The sequence below is a fragment of the Pezoporus wallicus genome, unplaced genomic scaffold (assembly GCF_028554395.1).
Source record: "Pezoporus wallicus isolate ANWC-B61680 ecotype Strahan unplaced genomic scaffold, APGP_CSIRO_Pwel_v1 scaffold_2146, whole genome shotgun sequence".
Classification (NCBI taxonomy): Eukaryota; Metazoa; Chordata; class Aves; order Psittaciformes; family Psittacidae; genus Pezoporus; species Pezoporus wallicus.
Genome location: NW_026639769.1, coordinates 1,233,376 through 1,253,920, shown reverse-complemented (window position 1 = coordinate 1,253,920; position 20,545 = coordinate 1,233,376). Strand labels below are relative to the sequence as shown.

General features: G+C 35.9%; 1 protein-coding gene across 3 annotated transcripts in view; it reads right to left on the bottom strand.

The window, feature by feature from the left end:
- Window positions 1-5,424: 5,424 nt before the first annotated feature.
- Window positions 5,425-20,545, bottom strand: part of PPM1A (protein phosphatase, Mg2+/Mn2+ dependent 1A) — a 32,024-nt gene continuing 16,903 nt past the window's right edge. Inside the window, exons 3-6 of one of the 3 annotated variants that reach the window (XM_057416232.1) lie at window positions 19,515-19,632; window positions 14,494-14,602; window positions 11,908-11,965; window positions 5,425-9,865 (exon numbers count right to left, since the gene is read on the bottom strand). In XM_057416232.1, coding sequence (XP_057272215.1) covers window positions 9,818-9,865; window positions 11,908-11,965; window positions 14,494-14,602; window positions 19,515-19,632 — 333 coding nt within the window. In that variant the 3' untranslated portion in view covers window positions 5,425-9,817. The remainder of the gene's footprint in view (window positions 9,866-11,907; window positions 11,966-14,493; window positions 14,603-19,514; window positions 19,633-20,545) is intronic. The other 2 variants (XM_057416234.1, XM_057416235.1) reach the window with 2 other exon arrangements.

Genomic DNA, 20,545 nt, shown 5'->3' with positions numbered 1-20,545 from the left:
CCAAATGCCCTATTCCTACTGTCTAGATTTTAGTCTAGGGCCTCCACAGATTATTTGAAAAACAGAGCAGAAAAGCTTTTGTTTCAGTAAATGTTTTTGGTTGTGGTTTTTTGCTTGTTTTTTGTTTTTTTTTGGTTTTGTTTTTTTTTTAAATGTTTGTAACATACAATTGTAACAATTATTTTGTTGAAGTACATTATACACAGCTGTTTTATCCTGTACCTTCTTATAATTTCTGGGACAGGATTCAGGTTTCAGAGGAAGGTGACTGTTCTTACCAAGCTACACTTGGTATTCATGGGCCAGCATCAAGCTCTACAATTTTAAAGTAGAGGGGATGAGCCATGATGCAGCTTTTTCCAAAAGAGAACCATCAGGACTAGACAGTGTCACAGATATGTCTACTACTAAGGAGCAGAGATGAAGACAAGATAACATATATAGGTTACATTTATTTTATATTTACTTCACAACTGCTCTACTTTACAAATAATAAACTGGTTTAAATGTCTATTCAGCAAACTTTTAATTCAAGACACGTCTAAGCGTTAGGTCTCAGCAAAGCCTTCAGTCCTATTTAATAGAAGGAAAAATCTGGCTAGCAAATACTTTCTTAAAATAGGAGGCAAAAACCAGAAGAAGTTGCTAATTGGGAAAAGAAAATAAATCTCTCAGTTGTGGCTTGTAAAGATAATCTTTGAAGGGCTGCAGGTAATCATAAGCTCTCCCACTTTCAGTAAAAACATTGGAAAGTTAACAGTGAAATTGGGAAGCGCAAATTAACTGTGTCAATATATGAATTCTCATTATATTGAACTTACAGTCCTGCAAGCTCACAAGCAAGAGACACAGACCAAGTTCACTCAACTCCCAGAGCCTCCCTCATGAACACCTACTTGCAGAGGTAATTATCTTAGTTCTTTCTATCAGTAACTGTAAGCAATTCTTCTTGCTACTCTTTGCCAAATTCACCTTCATTCCTTCAGAAATTCGTATCATAGGAAAATCTTATATTCTTAAAAATTGCTGAAATTAAAATTGAAATCAATTAAATGATTTACCTGTGCTTCAGGGTTCTACCTCTTTTAATTTAGCCCATGCAAAAGCAGTATGATTAAATTTAGCCACAATGAATTGTGTCTTAAATCAGCTAAATATTTTTACCTAAACAGCTCCAATGATATTGTTACATGTCAAGAATAAAAAAAAAATTAATTTCAAACCACTAATGCTATTCAGTGGTATGCTATTCTTTGGCTTTGATGAAAAAGACACTAAAATGTAGATTTTCAATTAGAAGAGATAAAACATTTATTTTAGAAACTTTGAGCTAGAAAACAAAGCAATACACTTTGTCTCTCATGTTTGCTCCACTAATGTGAACAAAGATAACAATCACTCATACCATAGCAAATTAAGTTTTTTAATCCACAGAAAATATTCCTTAATTTTGCAAAACAACTCAGAAGTTCGGTTTTTTAATCCTTAAAGGGATGGGGCTGAATCCTTAGAAAAGACGAGTTTGCTCCAGGTCACAGGTGACAGCAGAACACTCTCCTGTCCCCTCCCCTAGTTCAATTTGTATAGTCCATGTCAGCGTCTGTCTATAAAGATTTCCAGGGAAGACAAATGTGAACAGATAATACATAGGTTCATTTTCCCTCAAAATCCTCTAGAAGTCTATCCTGTATTTCCTGGTCCTGAATCAGGGCAAAAGATACAAATATATTTTGCTTCTCTGTGACATGGTTCTTTCAGAAGTTGGGCACCCTGAGCAACCCTTAGCTTTCCCAAAAGCCCCAGACCAGGCAGCCTCTGTGGAATGCCATGGCTGGAGCCAAGTGCATGCTGCATTACCTTGGAATTTCAACGCTTAAGGGAAAAAATAATGAAAAGGGGAATTTTGATCACTGTAATTAAAAATGATCAAAACAAGCTCTCAATATTTCATTTTAATATAACTAACTTGAATCAGAAAACTGAAGGAGGCCTGACTGAGTTTGGAAATTAGTGATGGTAAAACAGGTGTGAAAATGGTTTATAGCATACCAGTCAAATACACACACATGATGTAATTGCCTGTTTTATTTGGTGGAATCACTTTTGTAGATTTAGAAATATTTCCAATTCCCATTTTCTCCAACGCAAGCCTCCACCATTGACAGGCATAACGCAGTTTGTTCAACTGATTCCAAACCAAAAAAAAAAAAAAAAAAAAAAAAAAAAAAAAAAAGAAAAAAAAAGAAAAAAGGTACAATCTCAAAAGTTAGAAACTAAGTTCACACATTTTCTTTGGGACCAGGAATCTGTACATAGTACAAAATATACATTTATTGAACTTTCTGTAAACACACAGTTTGAATTGTGTAAAACTGTAAATAGTGGGTGAACTACGTGGAGAATAATTTATTATATACTGTTATACATTTTACTTAAGGAAAATAGTTATGCTCTTGTATATTACTCTGTTAAATTTATAAATTCCATAACGAAGCTGTGTAATCTGCAAACATGCTTTTCAAGCTTAAATCTCTCAATTCGTAACACATTTATACAGGTCATCAATGAAAATAGTTACACTTTCCACAAAATAGATACAAAGAGGTCATGAATTTTCTAAAAAGACAGGCACAGCATGTCACTACAAACGAGACTCTAATGATAGGATGTGGAGTCAATTCTGTGAGAAGACAGGTGAACACTCTCTAATTCAGCATGTTCGTACATGGTCGTAGTAACAAGACAGATGCTGGAAACCAGGATCTCTGCTTCGAAAGATTTATAAAGCAGCCATCCTGGAAATCAAACCTCACACTTTTCAAATATCCAGTATTCCCTGGCTAGGAAAATTGAGGCTTTCATCTTGTATTAACCCTTCGCTGCTAGTAATTTAGTTTTCCGAGTAGTGAACTACCCAGCACAATTTGCCAAGGACATTTGCATAATTCAGCACTTACTCCAAAAAACTAGATTCCTGGCACCAAAGAGATCCAGTTAATAAATACAACTTAACTCTTGTACTCGAAGTCATTGCAAATCACACCATCAGCGATAAAACGCAGGATAGGAAATCCCATCTTCCAGCACCAAACTGTTGCATGGTATTAACCTGCAGAACACATGCTAACAGGTACTGCAACATCTTGTGTACTAGGGACTCTGTTGAATAATGCCCAGATTCCAATTTAAGAGTCCGGAAATCTCAAATTGCAGCAGACGTTATCAGTCTAGCTTCAAACACTCAGCAAGAATAAAAAGTCCCCCTAAAAATATCAACAAAGATCCCTTCAGTAGGTCCATCATTGGACATGGAAATAATGCTATGGAAATTCAGCACCTTTATTCCTAGATTTTTAGGGTCTCATTGTTTTTCTATCCTGGATAACTCAAGTTTGTATTTCATCCTTTTATTTATTCTTTACAGCTAAAAGCACTACATCAAAGACCAAACCTCTTACACCATGTCCTTTTGACCTTTTACAAGAAAAAAAATGCAGACTTAATAATTTCGTAATTCTTTAAAATGCATCTCCAATCAACCTAATACTCTGCTTTAACATTACCACCTTCTTCACTTTGGCTTTGAAAAGCTTTTCCAAAACCTAAACTGAATAAAGATTACATTTTGTTTTCATTCCAAAGTGGGACAGTTAAGGCTCCAACAATACATGTGCAAACTATATATTGTGAGTGAGGCTCCATCAATGTCAGTGGGATGCAAAGTTAAGTATGTGCCCAATTTTCCCAATTAAGATATTTTCTGTGGAAATTAAGATATTTTTCTGTGGAAAATATCTTAAAAAATATTTTTCTGTGGAAAATATCTTAATTTGATTTTTTCCCTGTTTGGAAAAAAATACTGTGCTTCACCCTGAAAATGAAATTGCCTCTTCAGTACTTCCATTGCTCATATTGGGTTGAATTCAGTAATGCATGTGAAATTAAGCTGTGGGCCTTAGTCTTACGGTCATACAGAACTGCACTGACTGTACTGTACTGCACTGCACTGACAGAAGTATAGAATATTTTGTGACCAGCCAGTCTGTTTTCTCATTTTTCTTCTCAAGTAGATTTCTCTTTTTTTTTTTTTGGGGGGGGGAGGGGGGAGAGGGGGAAAGTAGAGAGTGATATTTTAAAAAGGATTTAGGCAGGAATCAGTACAAGTTAAGTGTGAAAATCTGGCCAGGCATAAGCCAATATATATACTCTAGGAATCAGACCTGTCATTCCACCTCTGCTGAAGTTTTGACACTTTCAGAATAGAACTATTAATTTTATAAAAGGCATTTTTAATGTTAAGCCCACTTCCCCAAATTTTGGGGTTACAATGATTCGGGGTTTTGTCACTGCTGCATTTAAAGCAGGCCTCCCCAAAATCCCTTCCTAAGACACTATATAACACTCCTGTTCTCTTAGCTTGGAAGCAAAGACTATAGAAGGGCATCTACATGAGGATATCTGGTTTAATCCTGCTCAGAGGAAAGCCAAACACATAAAGCAAGGAATATGCATACAGCCTAGGTCACTGTAGGTCAACAACTCTGACACAGTCACAGGAGATTAAAGCTCCAGACATTTTTCCACATATTAAGTAAATAGCAGAATTATTTGCACATTTTTCTGGAAATAAACCATCAGTGATAAATAACGTAAACTCAACTTCTAGCATGTTGTATATTCCTCCAAAGGATTTAGTGGTCCATGAGAATAAAGACAAGCTAAGTTTTCCTACAGCTTCCTGAATTTCTGTGAACAAATGCCATGGCCCATGTGACTGCTACCTCATTTATGAAGCAGCATTACTAAGCAAAATAAGGCTCAGAGTACTTCAGAAGGTGCATGCCTGTGTCCACAGACACCTGCAGACTGCAAGCACACCACAGAGATAGCTCAGAAAGAGCTCACCAACAGATCGGATTCTCTGATCAGTATTTCAGACAGGTCAGTCAAAAGTACTTAGCGCCTGTTAACTTTTGCTCCATTTCTACAGCTTACAGCAGCAATCACTTTCATTTTATGCACTGCAGCATCCTAGAAATTCATGTGTGGAGCCTCTTTTTACTATTTAAAGAGTTAAAAAACGTGTCCAGCCAAGCAGACTCTACTGCTAGACCCTGTCCTAGTATTATATACTGGCTCAGTATATTATTGTATTTTATAATTTGTATATATATATTATACAGTATATACTAGCTCAGGATATATCACCTCAGACACACCGTAGTGGTAGGAACAAGGAGCTACACTAGTTACCCAGGAGATGTTATTTCCACACCTCATGAAGCTTGGCACAGAGTAACAGATCTGTTTTCTACATGAAATATCAAGTACAGTTCTGTAGCTCTAACAAAGTTTTGCCATTTCTGAACCTATACAAGGTACATCAGGTTTATATTAAAATACCATATTTGCCAAACGATGAGGAAAAGGATAACATTTTACTAATGGTTAGCCCATTTCAGACACGGCCAAGTTTAAATATAACAAGTAATTTGTGTATAAAAGCAATTCAAGAAGGGGCAGGTGGAGCTGAAGGTGAACATCTCGGAATGATGAAATCCTGATGTACATTGAACCAAGGTAAACTGTAACAACCATATCATTAACCTTGTGGCAGCCATGCTGTCTATCCCACAGGACAGAGGTACTTATGTCTAGAGAAAACAAACAGAAAATAAGTTTGTCAGCATGGAACTCATACACAAGATGACATTAAAACCAGTCTTATGATTCCAATTTTAAGAAAAAGAATGTTTATGAATGCAAAATATTTGTCTTGAGTATAGAGTGAAAAAAGGTCTGCAAAGGCTTTGATACTCCCTGTACAGGTCAATCACTTATCTGCTTTTAAGGTGTGGATTCCCAAACTGTGGCAGAAGGGCTGGTGCAACCTTTCCTTTGCTCTCAGTCCTGTCTCCCCAACCCTGCATCTTGCCCTCAGACCACCATCCAGTGCCTGGATTATCAATTTACCCATCTGAAGAGTACAGATTTTTGCCTTTCTCCCAACTGCACGGCCACATAAGCATGAGTAGTGCCACAAAAAGGCCAGAAGGGGAAAACTGAGCAATAGTTTAATCTTCATTATAAGCTGATCATGAAACCATATCCTTAGTTCATAAATTACTAAAAAATGAAATGCAATAGGAAGTCTATCCTATCCCAGTGTATCAAATTAAGATGGGATTCTTATCAGGGAATCAACTGAAAGGGAAAACTGTTACCCAATTTTGTTAAATCACCATTTCAAGCATCCAATTCTTGAACTGAGCAAAATGGCTCTGATTTTAACCTACAGTTAAAATAGTACCAGCTTTGCAACAAATAACTTAATGGACATTAAAGTCAGTTTATCATAAGTACATGTTGAAATTATTTGCTTTAGCATCTGCATGAACTATTAAGGTAAGCGCTACCGTTAACTCATCTGCTGCTTAATATTCATCAGGCACCTTGCTAGTATGACACAACCTAGGACTACCACAGTTCAGTGTAGTTTAACAACAAGCATATGAAATTCCTTTCTCCAATTTTGACTTCTGCTGGAAGATTAAAATGAGTGATGACCACGCATCGAGGTCTTTGTGGTACCAGCTGAAAGGCCCTGGCTTCATAATTTGCACTGGACCTGCACATTTATGCCCCATCACATGTCAAAGGGACTCTACTGACACAACCAATTTACAAAGCCTTGCAAATCTAGGACCCTACTTAATGTAATTACATTTAGTTAATCCAATATTGGTTTTAAAAAACATTTTTAGAAGCTTCTGTCTTGAACATATTTCAATGCTGAATTAGTGAGAATTATTTAAAACCGTTGTCTATAAAGCAGTACAGGTATTCTCCCAGAATGATCAGTGAAACATTTAATCTGACTATAACAAAACACACAGAAACTGAAGCCAGTGAAGCTGTCATATGTAGAGGGAAAACAAAGCTGCATGGCATACGAAGCAGAGTAGCTTTACAAATGTAATTTCCTTTTAAAAACAAGCAAATTGGGACCATCCTATTTGAACATGTATTTAAAAATACATCTTTTAACATCACACAAATTTCATTTTTGTCACACAGGAATCTTTTTCCAAGAGGGAAATAAATAGCACACAATACTTCAAAAAAATCGCTGCCTTGCCCCTGAGGTGCTAATGTTTTTAGTATTTAAAAAAAGTTTCTGGTGCAAGAACTAGATGCACAAAGGTGCAAAAGTGCCTTTTCCTTTTCAGAGCAGTGAAAAGTACAGCTTGCCTCTTTTCTAGGATACCTGATATACTTAATCCGTACATTTTTAATCAAAATCTGTATCTAAAATGGCAGTGTTTATGCATACATAGTAGATTCAGTGCTCTGACCTAACAAAATGCTGAACATAGGCGGGAGAGAGAAAGGCCTGAAACGGGCTTTCTTCTGCTACCCTCAAACCAAGTAACATCGCCTGTAGCAATAGCAGAATTATTTTCTTTCTAACCTTTAGGAGACCTCCAAGAAGAGGCTTCAAATACAACATTTGTCACTGAGACAGTTTAGGTGATTATTGTTTGAAGTATGGCTTTTCACACCACAGTTTTCCTTCAGATTTTAGTCTAAAACTCAAAGGTTCCACAGTCCAGTTCAAAGTTTTGCAGTTTCCAAAACTAAACTTCAGTCTCTACGTAAAAAGGACAGAACTTTATCTGCCTAGTCCTAAATTAAGTTTAGCGTTTTGCACTAATACACCATGTATTATCAAATATGCTTGTTAATTAGGTGCCTGTGAAGCTATAAGTTAACATTATTGTAGTTTTGCACTCTACAACAAAATTAGACATTTTAAGCATTTATTCATAGGTAGGTAAGGAACTGGTTCTTTAAGCAAAAAATGCTATAAATTTATAAATACAAATAGTGCTCATGTTTTCTTCATTCATGCTTGAACAGATTACAAACTGAATACAATGAAGTTACGTTTAAGCACCCCACATAGACAAGAGGGATAAAAGAAAAGTTTGCTGGTATATACTAAGTTCCAAGACACTGTAAGTTACTTTTTCACTGTTCAGTGTTCCCTAACTCTGCATTAGTTTTAAGGCTATATATACAAATATGTATATTTCAAAGTTAGGGAAAGACAAATATAGCAAAATGCATTGTACTACATTTTCCTATCAAAAAAGTAATTATACACCAAGTTCTGATTCTGTTTAACTGCAGTAAATGTTACAATCTACTTGTTTTACTGATTTTCCTTTTTGGGAATCTGCCTACTAAATGAGTAAACTACATACTAAATACAATATTCTCAACCAAAAAGACAATACAAGGTGCACAAAACAGCAGTTTTGCAAACACGACTGACTCAAAAACTTAGTTTTTGTATGCTTAATGGGAAAAAGCTAAGCTTAAATCAAATTAGTTTATTATCTTATAAAATTTTAAATTAGAATTTTAAACAACGAACAGTTAAATATTGTCAACATGCTATATCTCAAATCACAAGTACTGTTTAACCACTAGTCTCTCATTCTAAGTGGGTCAATTAAAAACACACACCATAAAATGTTAAAGATTGTCAGGCTTTGACAAATGTGTTTTTATCAAACAGCAGGCAAATTCAAACCAATGCACACCTTCAGTGGGGAGAAAAAACCCAAATAAACCACCAAAAAGCCTGAAAACCCCCACACTTCTAAAAAATAGGGTAATGGATTAATCCCACATCATCCTTTAGCATATGGCTATGTCTTGGGCAATAATCAAAATCCTTCCCATTTTAAAAATGGGCTACCAATTAAAAAAATATTCTTCCACAAGTAAAATATCATCTACAATGGCACTGACATTTTAAAAGGCAGGAAAAAAGGAATTACACATTTATGGATAAATTTCTTGTTTGTTAAATCAAGCTTTATTGATAAAATGGAATTCAAAGTTATTTTACTTGGAACAGCAGCAGACCCAGCCAATCAGGATTGTAAAAATGCTGCAGACTCCTACTGTGTGTAGAAAGCTGCCTGTTCATGCTCAGTGATTAGTAGTTTCAGGTAAGGGTTAATGAAAAAAAGAGGTGCAGAGAGTCAAGGCATTCTAATCCCAAGGTATGTATGTAACACGATACTATTAATGGGGCATGATTTAACTCCCACTGAAGTCAAAATCAGAACTCCCTTTAACTCAATGTGAGAGCAGGAATGCATCCAAGAAATGGATTCATGTTTGCTGAAGAATGTTCACTACTCTTAGTTACGTTTCCATCGCCAAGCAAATTCACACACTGCAGTTTCTCATAAGTTGCCCACAAGACAGCTTTCATATAAAACAAAAAGTTGTCTTTATAGTTTTGAGCACCTCTTGAACACCTAGCTGGCTAGGCTGCTGCTCCTTGCAATCCAAAACCACAACATGAATTAAAGGGATATATATTGTTGCATCACACAAGCCAAACATTTCTTCTAACCTTTATAGTGATTTAAAGCAGTTCATAATTAAATATGAGCATTTTGTACAAGACAATTGCACTTTACAAAAAACAAAATCATACAACATAAATTGCTGGAGTCTGATTTACAACATTAATTACGGTTTGAAATCACGTTTACAGAAGTCTGTTTTACAAAAAGATCAGTTCCTCGGCTAGATGTCGCACTGCTGTAGTCCTCTCACCAACACATCATATTCCCTTCTTTAACCAAGGTTGAGGATGGATGTTAAGAAGGGTCACTGAGGTTGGGGTGCACTTTCATTTGAAGGATGAAACGTGATTTCCACAGCTAGATGAGCAGTTTTACCACATATCATCAGTTGAGGCAGAATCCTTAAAGAAAACAGAAGGAACCCTTTAAAGTCTGGAGTGCCCATATTTACAGAAATTTCTGCATAATCCAGACTGAAAAGGGCAAAGACTTAAATCACTTTAGGAGTCTCTTTTCTCCCCCCTTTCAGAAATAGCATTTAAGTATCTAAAGCCCACATATGCTTAATTTATGAAGCATTAGTACCAACACATTTTAAAATCTTACCAAGTGATTTAGGATAGCCTTATTAAGCCTCAAAATAATATCCCAGAACATCATTCAAAAACATTCCCAGAGTATTTAGAATAAAAAATAGTCCCCCTAACTACACAGGTGTGTTAAAAAGAGCAGGATGTGCCTCATGCCATTTGTTATTATCAATACCATCTTCTGTGTTTTCAGCCCTCCCTCACTGCACAGGAAAATAGAGTCATCAACTGACACCCTGTTGTAATTCAGATCAATTTTAACACTTATAATTTCAAGTTAGAGAAGTGCATTTATGGCAACTGCAGGAAAACCTAATTTTGGATGCTAATAAAACTGCAAAGATATGCACCCAACATAAGAATATTTGAAGTGAAGACATGACACGCTCTAAATCGTAACTGGATGGACACACTATGTGGCATAACAACCATGCAACCAGTACCTGATTACCTCTAAAACTTGGTCCATTTGAGCTCGCTGGGCAATTGTGGATTTTGTGTAACTACCACATCCCTGAAAAAGTGTTTAACAGATTCTAGTGCAACTAGAAGCAAACTGCTTCTGTACAGCAATCCTGATTGTTTCAGCATTACCTGCTACTTCCCCTAAGTAATTAGGGGCCAAAATGGGCTTTAACAACAGCATATGAGGGTGCTTCCACAGTTACACTTCCCTATAATTAGTAAGATTGAAGGTGGTAGAAATACTACTCCTCTTCAAAAGCACTGCCTGATTCCTTTGAGAGAAAAAAGGCTAATTAAGTCTCTACCAATGCCACGTATGACCATTTCTTAGCACTAAAGTTATGCACCTTTCATTCAAACTTGCACACACAATTCATTACAAATCATAAAGAACAGGTGGCACAGAGGTACAGTAAAAAAACTCAAATCACTAAAATTGCCCTTTGCAAAAGTACGACCTCCAGCTTTTTCTTCTGGACCAGAATTGGCAAAGGAGAGCAATTATATGAAAGACCAAAATGGTTATGTTTGTTTCAGGTGTAAGATGAAGAACAAAAGCAGTAGCAAGTAAAAACTCGGGAGCTGCATGCCAACTATTCAGTATGCAAATTTCTGTATCCAAGTTGCCAATATCATCACAAAACTAGTAGTTTGTATACTGTACATTTACAGAACAGTAACATACTACAGAATGTATTTTGAAGGTAAAGCATCTTTCAGCCACTATTTAGGATTATTTATGCTAAAGAGATAATGAGAACTGCCAAATAAACTAGTGCCCTGTTGTAAAGCCAACATACAATTCATTATGTCTGGATGCATTTCACTTACGTCACATCTAAGCATGTAATAATTTTTGCTGGTAGGTAAGAGAACTATTTAATTGTTTTATGAAAAACAGCACTTTTTGTGACAGAATATTGTTTCCAGTGATCTAACTGCAAACATATGATCACTGTTTGTATTTTAGTTTGTCGATATTTGTCACTTCTGCCACTGACAGGAAAGAACCTAAACTGTATGCTTGTTGCAAGTTGCTCTATGCTTAAGAATAAAAGCACTTATGCAGTCCACTTGGAAAATTAGTATATCTTTAAAGGTGATAGTTACAAATTCGCTTAACCTACAAGTAAAGCCATTTTATTATTGGTATTTGGGGGAAAATGTCTCCCTTAAGAAGGAAGAAAACCCCATACATGACTGCACCATTTGGCAGGAAAGCATTTGGAAACCCAGACAGAAGACAACGAAATTCCAGAGAACAAATGAATCAACCATATTGGGGGTTTCAGACTATGATCAGCAGAAGGCAGGAGAAAACAACTAAAAAATATAGTCCAAAGAGTACAACACTGCTACTGCTTCTTTGGGGGAAGCAGTAACTAGCAATATGTTTCTTTACAAAACAGCTAAAATAATTGTGTGTGTGGTGAAGGTAATGTAAGAGAAAGGATACTTACAGTATCATCATTCCTGTAGGGGTTCAGTCTATTATAAACGGCTTCAATCACACTCCGTCTAGAGCAAAAAAAAAACCCACAAGATTTTAAGGTGGTGCCATTTTTTTTACATCAAATTCCCTAAGTACAATTTTTGCTTAAAATGTAAACTTTAGAATGTTTTAAATTCACATAACCAAGTTCACTGCAAGTTAGCCCTTAGTGTCATTAAACACTGGAGACAGTTATGGCATCCTTTAAAAGCTTTAGGTTCAAGAAAAATAAGGCTGAATACCACTCAAAATTCAGCAGGAGAAGAGCACAATCTGACATCCAGGTGAGGCTGCAGTGCTGCCTGATGCTACACTTCCTGACTTTTGAGAAAGGGCATCAGAAAACTTGATGGACATTGAATACCCTCGTCACTTGTGTGTCTGATGAACACTGCAGTAGTACTTAATATATTATGGCACTTTAATAAATAGTAAGGTTTTTTATTTTCTGGATGCACAAAAATTGCATTCTGAAATACATTTTTGTTCATATCACAGTGCTTTCCATGAAGCAGTATGTCCAATACTCTCCTGCCACATTTCTCAAAAAAATGTAAAATGCAAACAGCAGTTCTATGTATTGTATCTTCAGTCTTAACAGAATTCCGTCTGGTAAAAAATACACTTAAAAAATTCAGGAATTTTGTCAGCTTCGTCCTTTAAAAAAAATTTGCTTAGCATATTTAAGGTAGCCTGGAATTAACTTTTATCTCTGGGATTCTTTTCTAATATTGACAGATATATTGACAGGAAAAAGACTGAGAAAATATTCATAGAAAAATGCACTTAACACGTAAACAAGAAACACTTCATTCGTTTTTGCTTTGTTTGTGACACATGGTGCAAAGGTTTTCTTTAAAACTGACACTCAAAACCCCAACAATGTGAGGCTGAAGGAAGAGGAAGCCTTTGCCTTACCAAGGTAATAAGGAAACAACCTTGGAGAGGGAGCAAGGAATAAAAAGGGGAGTAGGAAGGAAAGAGGGGAGTAAAACACAGGAATTACAGATTGGAATTTAAAAGCAACTTTCTTCCAAATCCCTTTCTGCAGAACCAAATATGAGGCAGTACCAGACTACAACCGTGATACAAAACCAGCTTCAAAGAACAACCTTTTAACTGCTCATGAATGCATGCAGTGCAATCACAAAGGAGTGCAGCAGAAGAAAAAAAAGCAGATGACAGGCTTTATAATAATCTCGTAACACTAAAATGTCAGGAACTACCATGCAGCAGTAGAAACATCACAGTGCATCTAGCAAATGATTATATGGCATGGAAGAAGAGACTGAATTTAAAGCAATAAAACCAAGCAATTACACACAAAGTACACTGCACATAAACTTGAAAGTTTCCCTTATTTTTCAAGCAATATGTATCTTTGATTACAAATAAAAGGTTTCTTGAAAAGCATTATTTTTCTTCCGAATTGACAGTAGTGCTTTGAGCTACACTAACATCCAATTAAATCTACACGTCTATCAATCCCTATTTAAACTAGCATCTCTAAGACACAAAATCCAATGGAAATCAGTCACTTCAGCACCACCTCACAAACATAATACTAGTGCTAGCCAGAGGAGACTGAGAAAAATCAATTTGTATGCCATACTTCATGAGTAAATGACTCATCAATAGCTCAAGACTACAGCAACACATCCTAAATAGATGCTATTATACACAAAATTGACATCTCTTCCTGGTCAGTCAATTCATACAAGAACAATTTTATTCTGTAGAAGTCATTTTACAGTTATTTATTCAATTACATACCTAGTCTTCATGGTTTTTGTGTTAACAATACAAAAATCATATTCTGAAGGATTAAAAATAAGTCTGTAACATATGTGCCCAATCCATTTTAACACAGCACAGGTTCACAAAAAATCTTTTGAACCAAAAAGCACTTGGCCTGGGTGTGCAAATGAGCTAAGCGCATTGTTTCCTTAAAGACTGAACATCTATTTGAGAAGCCACAAAGCATCAATGCTGAACATCTTAAGGACAAAGCCAGCCCATATAAGGGTGTAAATTTAGCTTCCAACTTTTTTCATAGACTTCTATCTAGTTTTCAGATTTGTCACAGCAGAGAGATACAAAAGCAAACTTTAGGCAAGTACAACATTGCTTTAGCTACAGACAAGAAAAGAAAGCTGCCAAGCAAAACATTATACGCATGTCACTTCTTGTCAAAGTGTGGAACTACATACTCAAGGAGCTATTATGTCAGTGAATTATATCTGCACCTTCAAATGTAACCTCCCACCCAAAAAACCCAGTTAATTACAGAAAACAGACACACTCAGGCCACCCTTAAAAAACCCCTTGGTCCTTCCCAAAGCAACAGTTTGACATTTAATTTTAGTAGCGATTCAGTTAACTCTGTTCTTATGCTTGTCCTGTCCATTCAGAAAAACTGAGTAACACAAATTGAAGAATAGATCATAACCTTTTGTCCTCTACCCATTTTCTCCTCCCCCCCGCTTTTAAGAGTGGCCTTGCAGTTAAGTTTTGATTTAAATGAAAAACCACATTTACACCGATGTGAACTCACTTGCTTGCCAATTCACCCCCTGGCGGGAGGTTTGGGATGCTCTCAGTGGCTAATGTACGCATCACGTGGACTAAGTCTGGGACTCCTTCACCCTGCTTCTTTATGATCTCTGGGAATCAGAAGTACTTTTTTTGTAAGTGCAGTCCAAATTTAACTTAAAAAGATTGAAACACTCAGTTTTATAAAAAGGCAGCTTAACTTTAGTAAACATATATACATATATTAAAAAAATATGACAGACTATATTCAACATGGTAATTGTTAACTTTGGTTTGGTAAGAAAAAGAACCTGTAACAGATTTGACATACATTCCTAATTGTTAACATGCACACTGGTTTTAGAAGTACATAGCTACCTAATAAAAGCAGGGAAAAAAATCTTTAATGGCTTTTCTGCTATACATTAGATATAACAGAAGATGCAGTATCTTCCCAGCAGAATACCCTGCGCTTTATCACCGCAACAGAAGGTAAAAGACTATCACCATCTTACAAAGCATAGCACTTTCAAAAACCGAAAAGTTAAGACAAAAATAACTCCCATGACCGCATGTGTGTTAGCCAATACTCATACCTCACTGCATTACAGCAACAAGCTAATTTAAGAACTATTACATACAAGTTAAAAGCCGGGACATCACATCTAAGAGACAATTCTGTCCTCAACTCACTTCAGGGATATGTGAACATTGGGCAGTTGTTAAAACCTGATCCACTCTAACTTTTGGGTGAAGAGAATCTGTACTGTACCCACAGTCACATTTGCTAAGAAATTTAGTCTTTATTTTTAGCCTTCTTTTTTGGTAAGCACACAATTTTATTTGAACTCAAGAGACCATACCACCTCTGAGGACTTACACTTTAAATAGGGATTTTATGAAATTTGAGGAACATTGGTTTCTCTGTAAACGTGAGCTCTTAGAAACTGCAAGACAGATGAATTTTTAAGATTTGGCACTTTTGATCTTCAAGGGAATACTGCAGCACACACCATAATGTGCACATACATGCACACATACATACATATATGTAGATGCACACTATTCTTCATGTAATAAAGTATTTATGGAGCTTGAAGAGTAGCTGGAATTCATCAGCACCACTTTTGAAGAATAACATTCAGGTTTTTTCCCTAAATGATAATTCCAGAAAAGCATACAGAGTTTTTATTTTAATAATTTGATTTGTGAGATAAGGCACATTAAAAGCTTTAAAAACCAACATGTACCCAGTCCTTTTTTGTTAAAAAGAAAAAAAAACAAAACCAAAAAAACAAAACCAAAAAAACAAAACCAAAAAATCAACCCACAACAATTGTGACTTACTTTCTGTACATGTAAGTTTTTCAGGGCTGTGTTTTAAAAAGCATCAGCTGTATTTTGCAGTCAGACTGTGTAAATTATTTGCCAGGTACAGTGGAAGCACCGTCTAGGCCTCCACAAGTGTCAAACTCCGCAAACAAAAAGCTTTAAGATATTTACTTCCAAACCTACTTTTTATATAAATGACACCACACACCATAGACACCTCAAAAATTTGCCATTTCCTCAACATCTATAGCCAAAATTTGTTTTACCATCTAGTATTCAGTAAACAAACTAACACTCTTAAATCTCAATAAAAAGCAAAGATCTCAGATTTGGTTTGCCAAGTTCCTTTATTGTGCAATTTTGAACATCTAATATATTCTACATTGTACTAGTGCTAAAGTTCTGCTGTACAAAAATAAGGAATTTATAGTTTACCTATACTACACAGTTTCACAACCTGTAACTGCAGTACATTTAACATACAGTCTCCACTAAATGAATACATTTATATTTTGATAAAACTACAGATACAGACTGAATGAACACTGAAGACACAACAAATGGAGTCGGTCTGCTAGCTGTGTTGAATTTATTGGAATTATCTTCTTTTAATACACCTTGTAACCCTCCCCCCAAGCTTTAATTTACTTTTAAATCTTCTACACATTTTCATGGCATCAAGTGCTGGAAAAATGTACTTACAACCCTAAAATAAAAGATTCAAAACATATCAGCTTTTTGATATTCTATATGGGAATCCTACACAAAGTTTAAGGAAAAGCCAGAGCTTTGATTTTGTGAAAAAATATGAGAAGGAACATATAATGGCTTACTTAAAATTATTTCTCTCTGTAGGTATAAATATTGCAAGGATTATGTATTATGGAATGTTTTTATGTAAAAAAAAAAATAATAGAAAAAAAAAGCTTAGACAACTTTCTTTTTAGAGTCCACACATCAATAACACATATTAGTGCAAATAATAGCAACACATTTTGGAATGACTGATTACTTCTACCATGAAATTCACACGATACTTTAGGAGTAACACTGATTTATTGCAAGTAATGGTACAAAGATGCTTCTCCACACTTGCTGCTTCTTCCATTATTATTTATTGCAGCTATGAATCCGGACCACAAACACATCAGAATTAGTAAAAGGAGAGTCCTAGGTGTGATGGTTAAGTAGAAAACTTTCTACATTTCTAAGCCTGAATCGCCTCTCTTTATTCAAGATGACCACCAGTACTAAACCCCATTCAGTCTTAAAATTTGCACTGCTTCTTAAAAGTATCAAGTTATATTTTAGGTTGAGGGAATAAAAGAACAGCCAGGAAAAAAAAAAAAAAAAAGCACATTAGTAAGCATCAAATCTCATCACTTGTTGGACTACACTGAGTAGTGAAATGCATAAAAATACATGATATGCATTTTCAGTTTAAAGTTGAAACAGAAACTTGGTGAAGTTACAGATCAGTGAGATCTTTATAAAAGTACTCTTTATATTTTCTAGTTCCTTCAGCTGTAGATTATGCTTTTAAAGTTAAGAACTGCCATTCTTAAAGTATCCTAGGATAACAGCAAGATTGTTCATTGTAGTGTTGAAAGCTTCAGATGCTGTAGCAGCCCTACCTCACTAGCCATACTGCACTATCCACTTACACCAGGAAACAATTAACTACTAAGAATTACTAAGTTCAATGTAACAAGGTTAATCAATTCCTGGTCTTAAAGTTCTGCCTTATTTCAGGCTCTCAAATTCCATCATGAGTAAGACCTAAAAGGCCAAATTCTCCATTCAGCTGACATAAATCACTGATGGACTGAATAGTGTTTAAAACATATTAATTTAAATAATATCTTTGTGCAAGAATAGATAAGAGATTGAGGCTAACTCTAAAAACCCTTTTGGGGAAGTACAATATATTCCCTCAAACTCTTCAGACATCATCCCTATAAATTAGTATTAAAGTGCTTTACAGAATCCTTCTGCCTCTACACATGTACCAAACTTTGCTCATTCTTGAAATTCTGTTTTGTATAAATGCAAAGTACTGGCAGCCAAATTCATTGTACAGTTCCAGTGTTTAGGCTCTTCATGTACAAATTGAAGTGTGCGTACAAAAATGTCAGCTTTCCTCATCATATATTCCTCAGGCACAATAAGGCCAGCTGAAGATGCAGCCTTGAATGTGTTTTCATATTGTAGGTCATGGGTTTGTCTGAATTCAGACAAAATATCTAAGATACAAAGGTAATACTTGCCCAAATGAGGAGAGTTAGCATGCTGTGAATTAATGTGTGACTTTACAGCACACTTGCTCTTCACAAATTCTGTGGATGGGCACACAGCTCTTCAAATGCCTGGTGCAAAACTGCTCACTGCTTTGAAATGGAGAAAGCCATCTGACACTGAACTCAAGCAGTGTTACCATGCCCTTGGATATTCCTGCTACGCTTACTGTGCACCAACTTCTCCTATTAGGGAAGTGTTAGCTTAAGACACAGAAGCATCTTTCTAGACCTTTGTTCAGGGGCAGAACAGATGTAGTTTGCCAAGACATGGCGAATGAAGCCTTTAAAAAAAGGTGGTACTTTCTGAAGGAACACCTACACAGGTAGAAAGTGCTTTAAAACTGCACATTGATTTACCTGAACCCAGAACTCCCATGCAGGCAAGTTCTCTGTGAAATTTCTGAAGCTGCACTGTCATCTTCATGGAAGTTAAGGAGGGGAAAAAAGTGCACAATAAATTCCTCTGGCCTACTAATCACCAATACCATAGTTGTGAAGAACTCTGTGTATTGTGCCCTGTGTGTTATTAAGGACTTGTGCAGTAAATACACATAACTAGACTTGTAACATATGGGTCTAGAGGAGTCCACATCAAAAATACACTTAACCTATGTAAATAATGCATACAGCTTGTCTTATGTTTCAGAAACAAACTCCAAGCTGTGGTTGTTTTAGATATCAAAAGGCACTATAAATACAAAGATAATGAGAAATCTTTTAAATCAAATTGATTTCAAATATCATTTTCAGTTAGGTCACCCAAAATTTGTTAAGACTTGCAGTTTCAGTTTAAAGCTTAAGAATTCCTGCAATACAAATCTGAAGCAAAATTCTGCAGTTACTGCCAGCATAAGATGAGCTCCCAGCTTTTGTTCATCATGAATGCTTAAAGATTAGCTTTGACAGATTTCTGACGTACTTTCAAATAAATGAGTATGTTAGCAGGTGTCTTAAAGATGACAGCAATCAAACTGTAACCCTACCGTAACTGGATAATATTATGACTAACTGATTTGTTCATAACTATCCAGAAAAATGGCACTGAAATTACCATCTTCACACTTTGCAAGATATTCTGATTATTTAATTTAACTCATTTAAAAGGAACCAAGATTTACTGGTCAGAAGTTAGTGCTGTCAATTGCCTCATGAAGAACACAGAGCACAAATGCATTATTTCTCTGCTGTTCTGAGTAACTTTCAGAACCACAGGCTGCTGCGCTTGCATAGCAGATTTTTTCAGGACATACAGCAGGACTGAGTGCCTTTTTCAGGGATGCACACTAGATGGCCAATGGCACTTGAAGGTCTACTAAAAAGCTTGAATGTGTTAAAAGTTTAGTTGTTGGAAGGGGAAAGGGGCCAGGGGGTCTGTTTAGAAACAAAGTTACTTATTTTTTTTTAAATGATCCACCTTCTACTCTGCTTTCCAGGTACTTGTCCAACTCTGCCTCTCTTTTCACCGCCTCTGGTGATACCTTTGGTGCATTCGGAAAACAGATCAATATCACACTCATGTTGTCTCGACTTCCCTGGTGGAAAAGAAAAAATTATTTGAGAACGTATACACGCCAGGCTAAATACATATCAAAGCATTTTACACACAAAAATTCACAAGTCATAAGGTATTAGAATACAACTTTTACTACTATGGATTAATATTATCATTCTCCTTAATTTCCTCCTACCACCTAAAAAAACTCCAGAAGTCTGCCCACTTCTTCAGCACAATTTAAGCCACTTTGTTCTTTGATCTTTTATGGTCTGAAGACTACATGAGGCCAATGACACACAGCCCCATTGTCTCTGAAAAACAGACATTACTAAGGAGTGCTGTATAAATACAAAGTTGTGTTCCATCTTAAGTACTATCCAATCCTTTTCGGAAAACAGCTGAATATCAGATGGGTAAACAAAACCATTATCACTTAAAAGCTCTAAATACAGAAGTGCTGAATTGAGACAGTGCTTCCACCTAAAACCACAGCTATTATTTTGTTTGGGGTTTTTTCACCTCTTTTTTCCTCCCTTCTCATTTAAAACAAAAAAGTTACAAGGGAGAGAATCTGTTAAAAGACCAGCTGGAAAGGGCCCAGGCCTTTACAAAACCATTCATTGAAATGAAAACATTTAAAACTCCAAGTAAACAGAATACTAATACTTGAATATGTTAAAATACAAACACATTTTGCTTATGAAAAGTAACAGTTTGCTTTCAATATCCCTGTGCTCTCATCTACACGCATGCATCCATATGCTTAACTTTTAACACCAATTAAATCCGCTGAGGTAAGCAAGAACAAGCCAGTGTTCAAAACAAGTGTATATGAGCGCATGGAGAGGTACTGACAGTTGGCTACTGCAAAGCTTACAGCATCCATAAGCCACTGCTCCTTCCCAGGTTATTTGTTTTTGGGATTACCAGATGAAAATTGTAAACAAAAA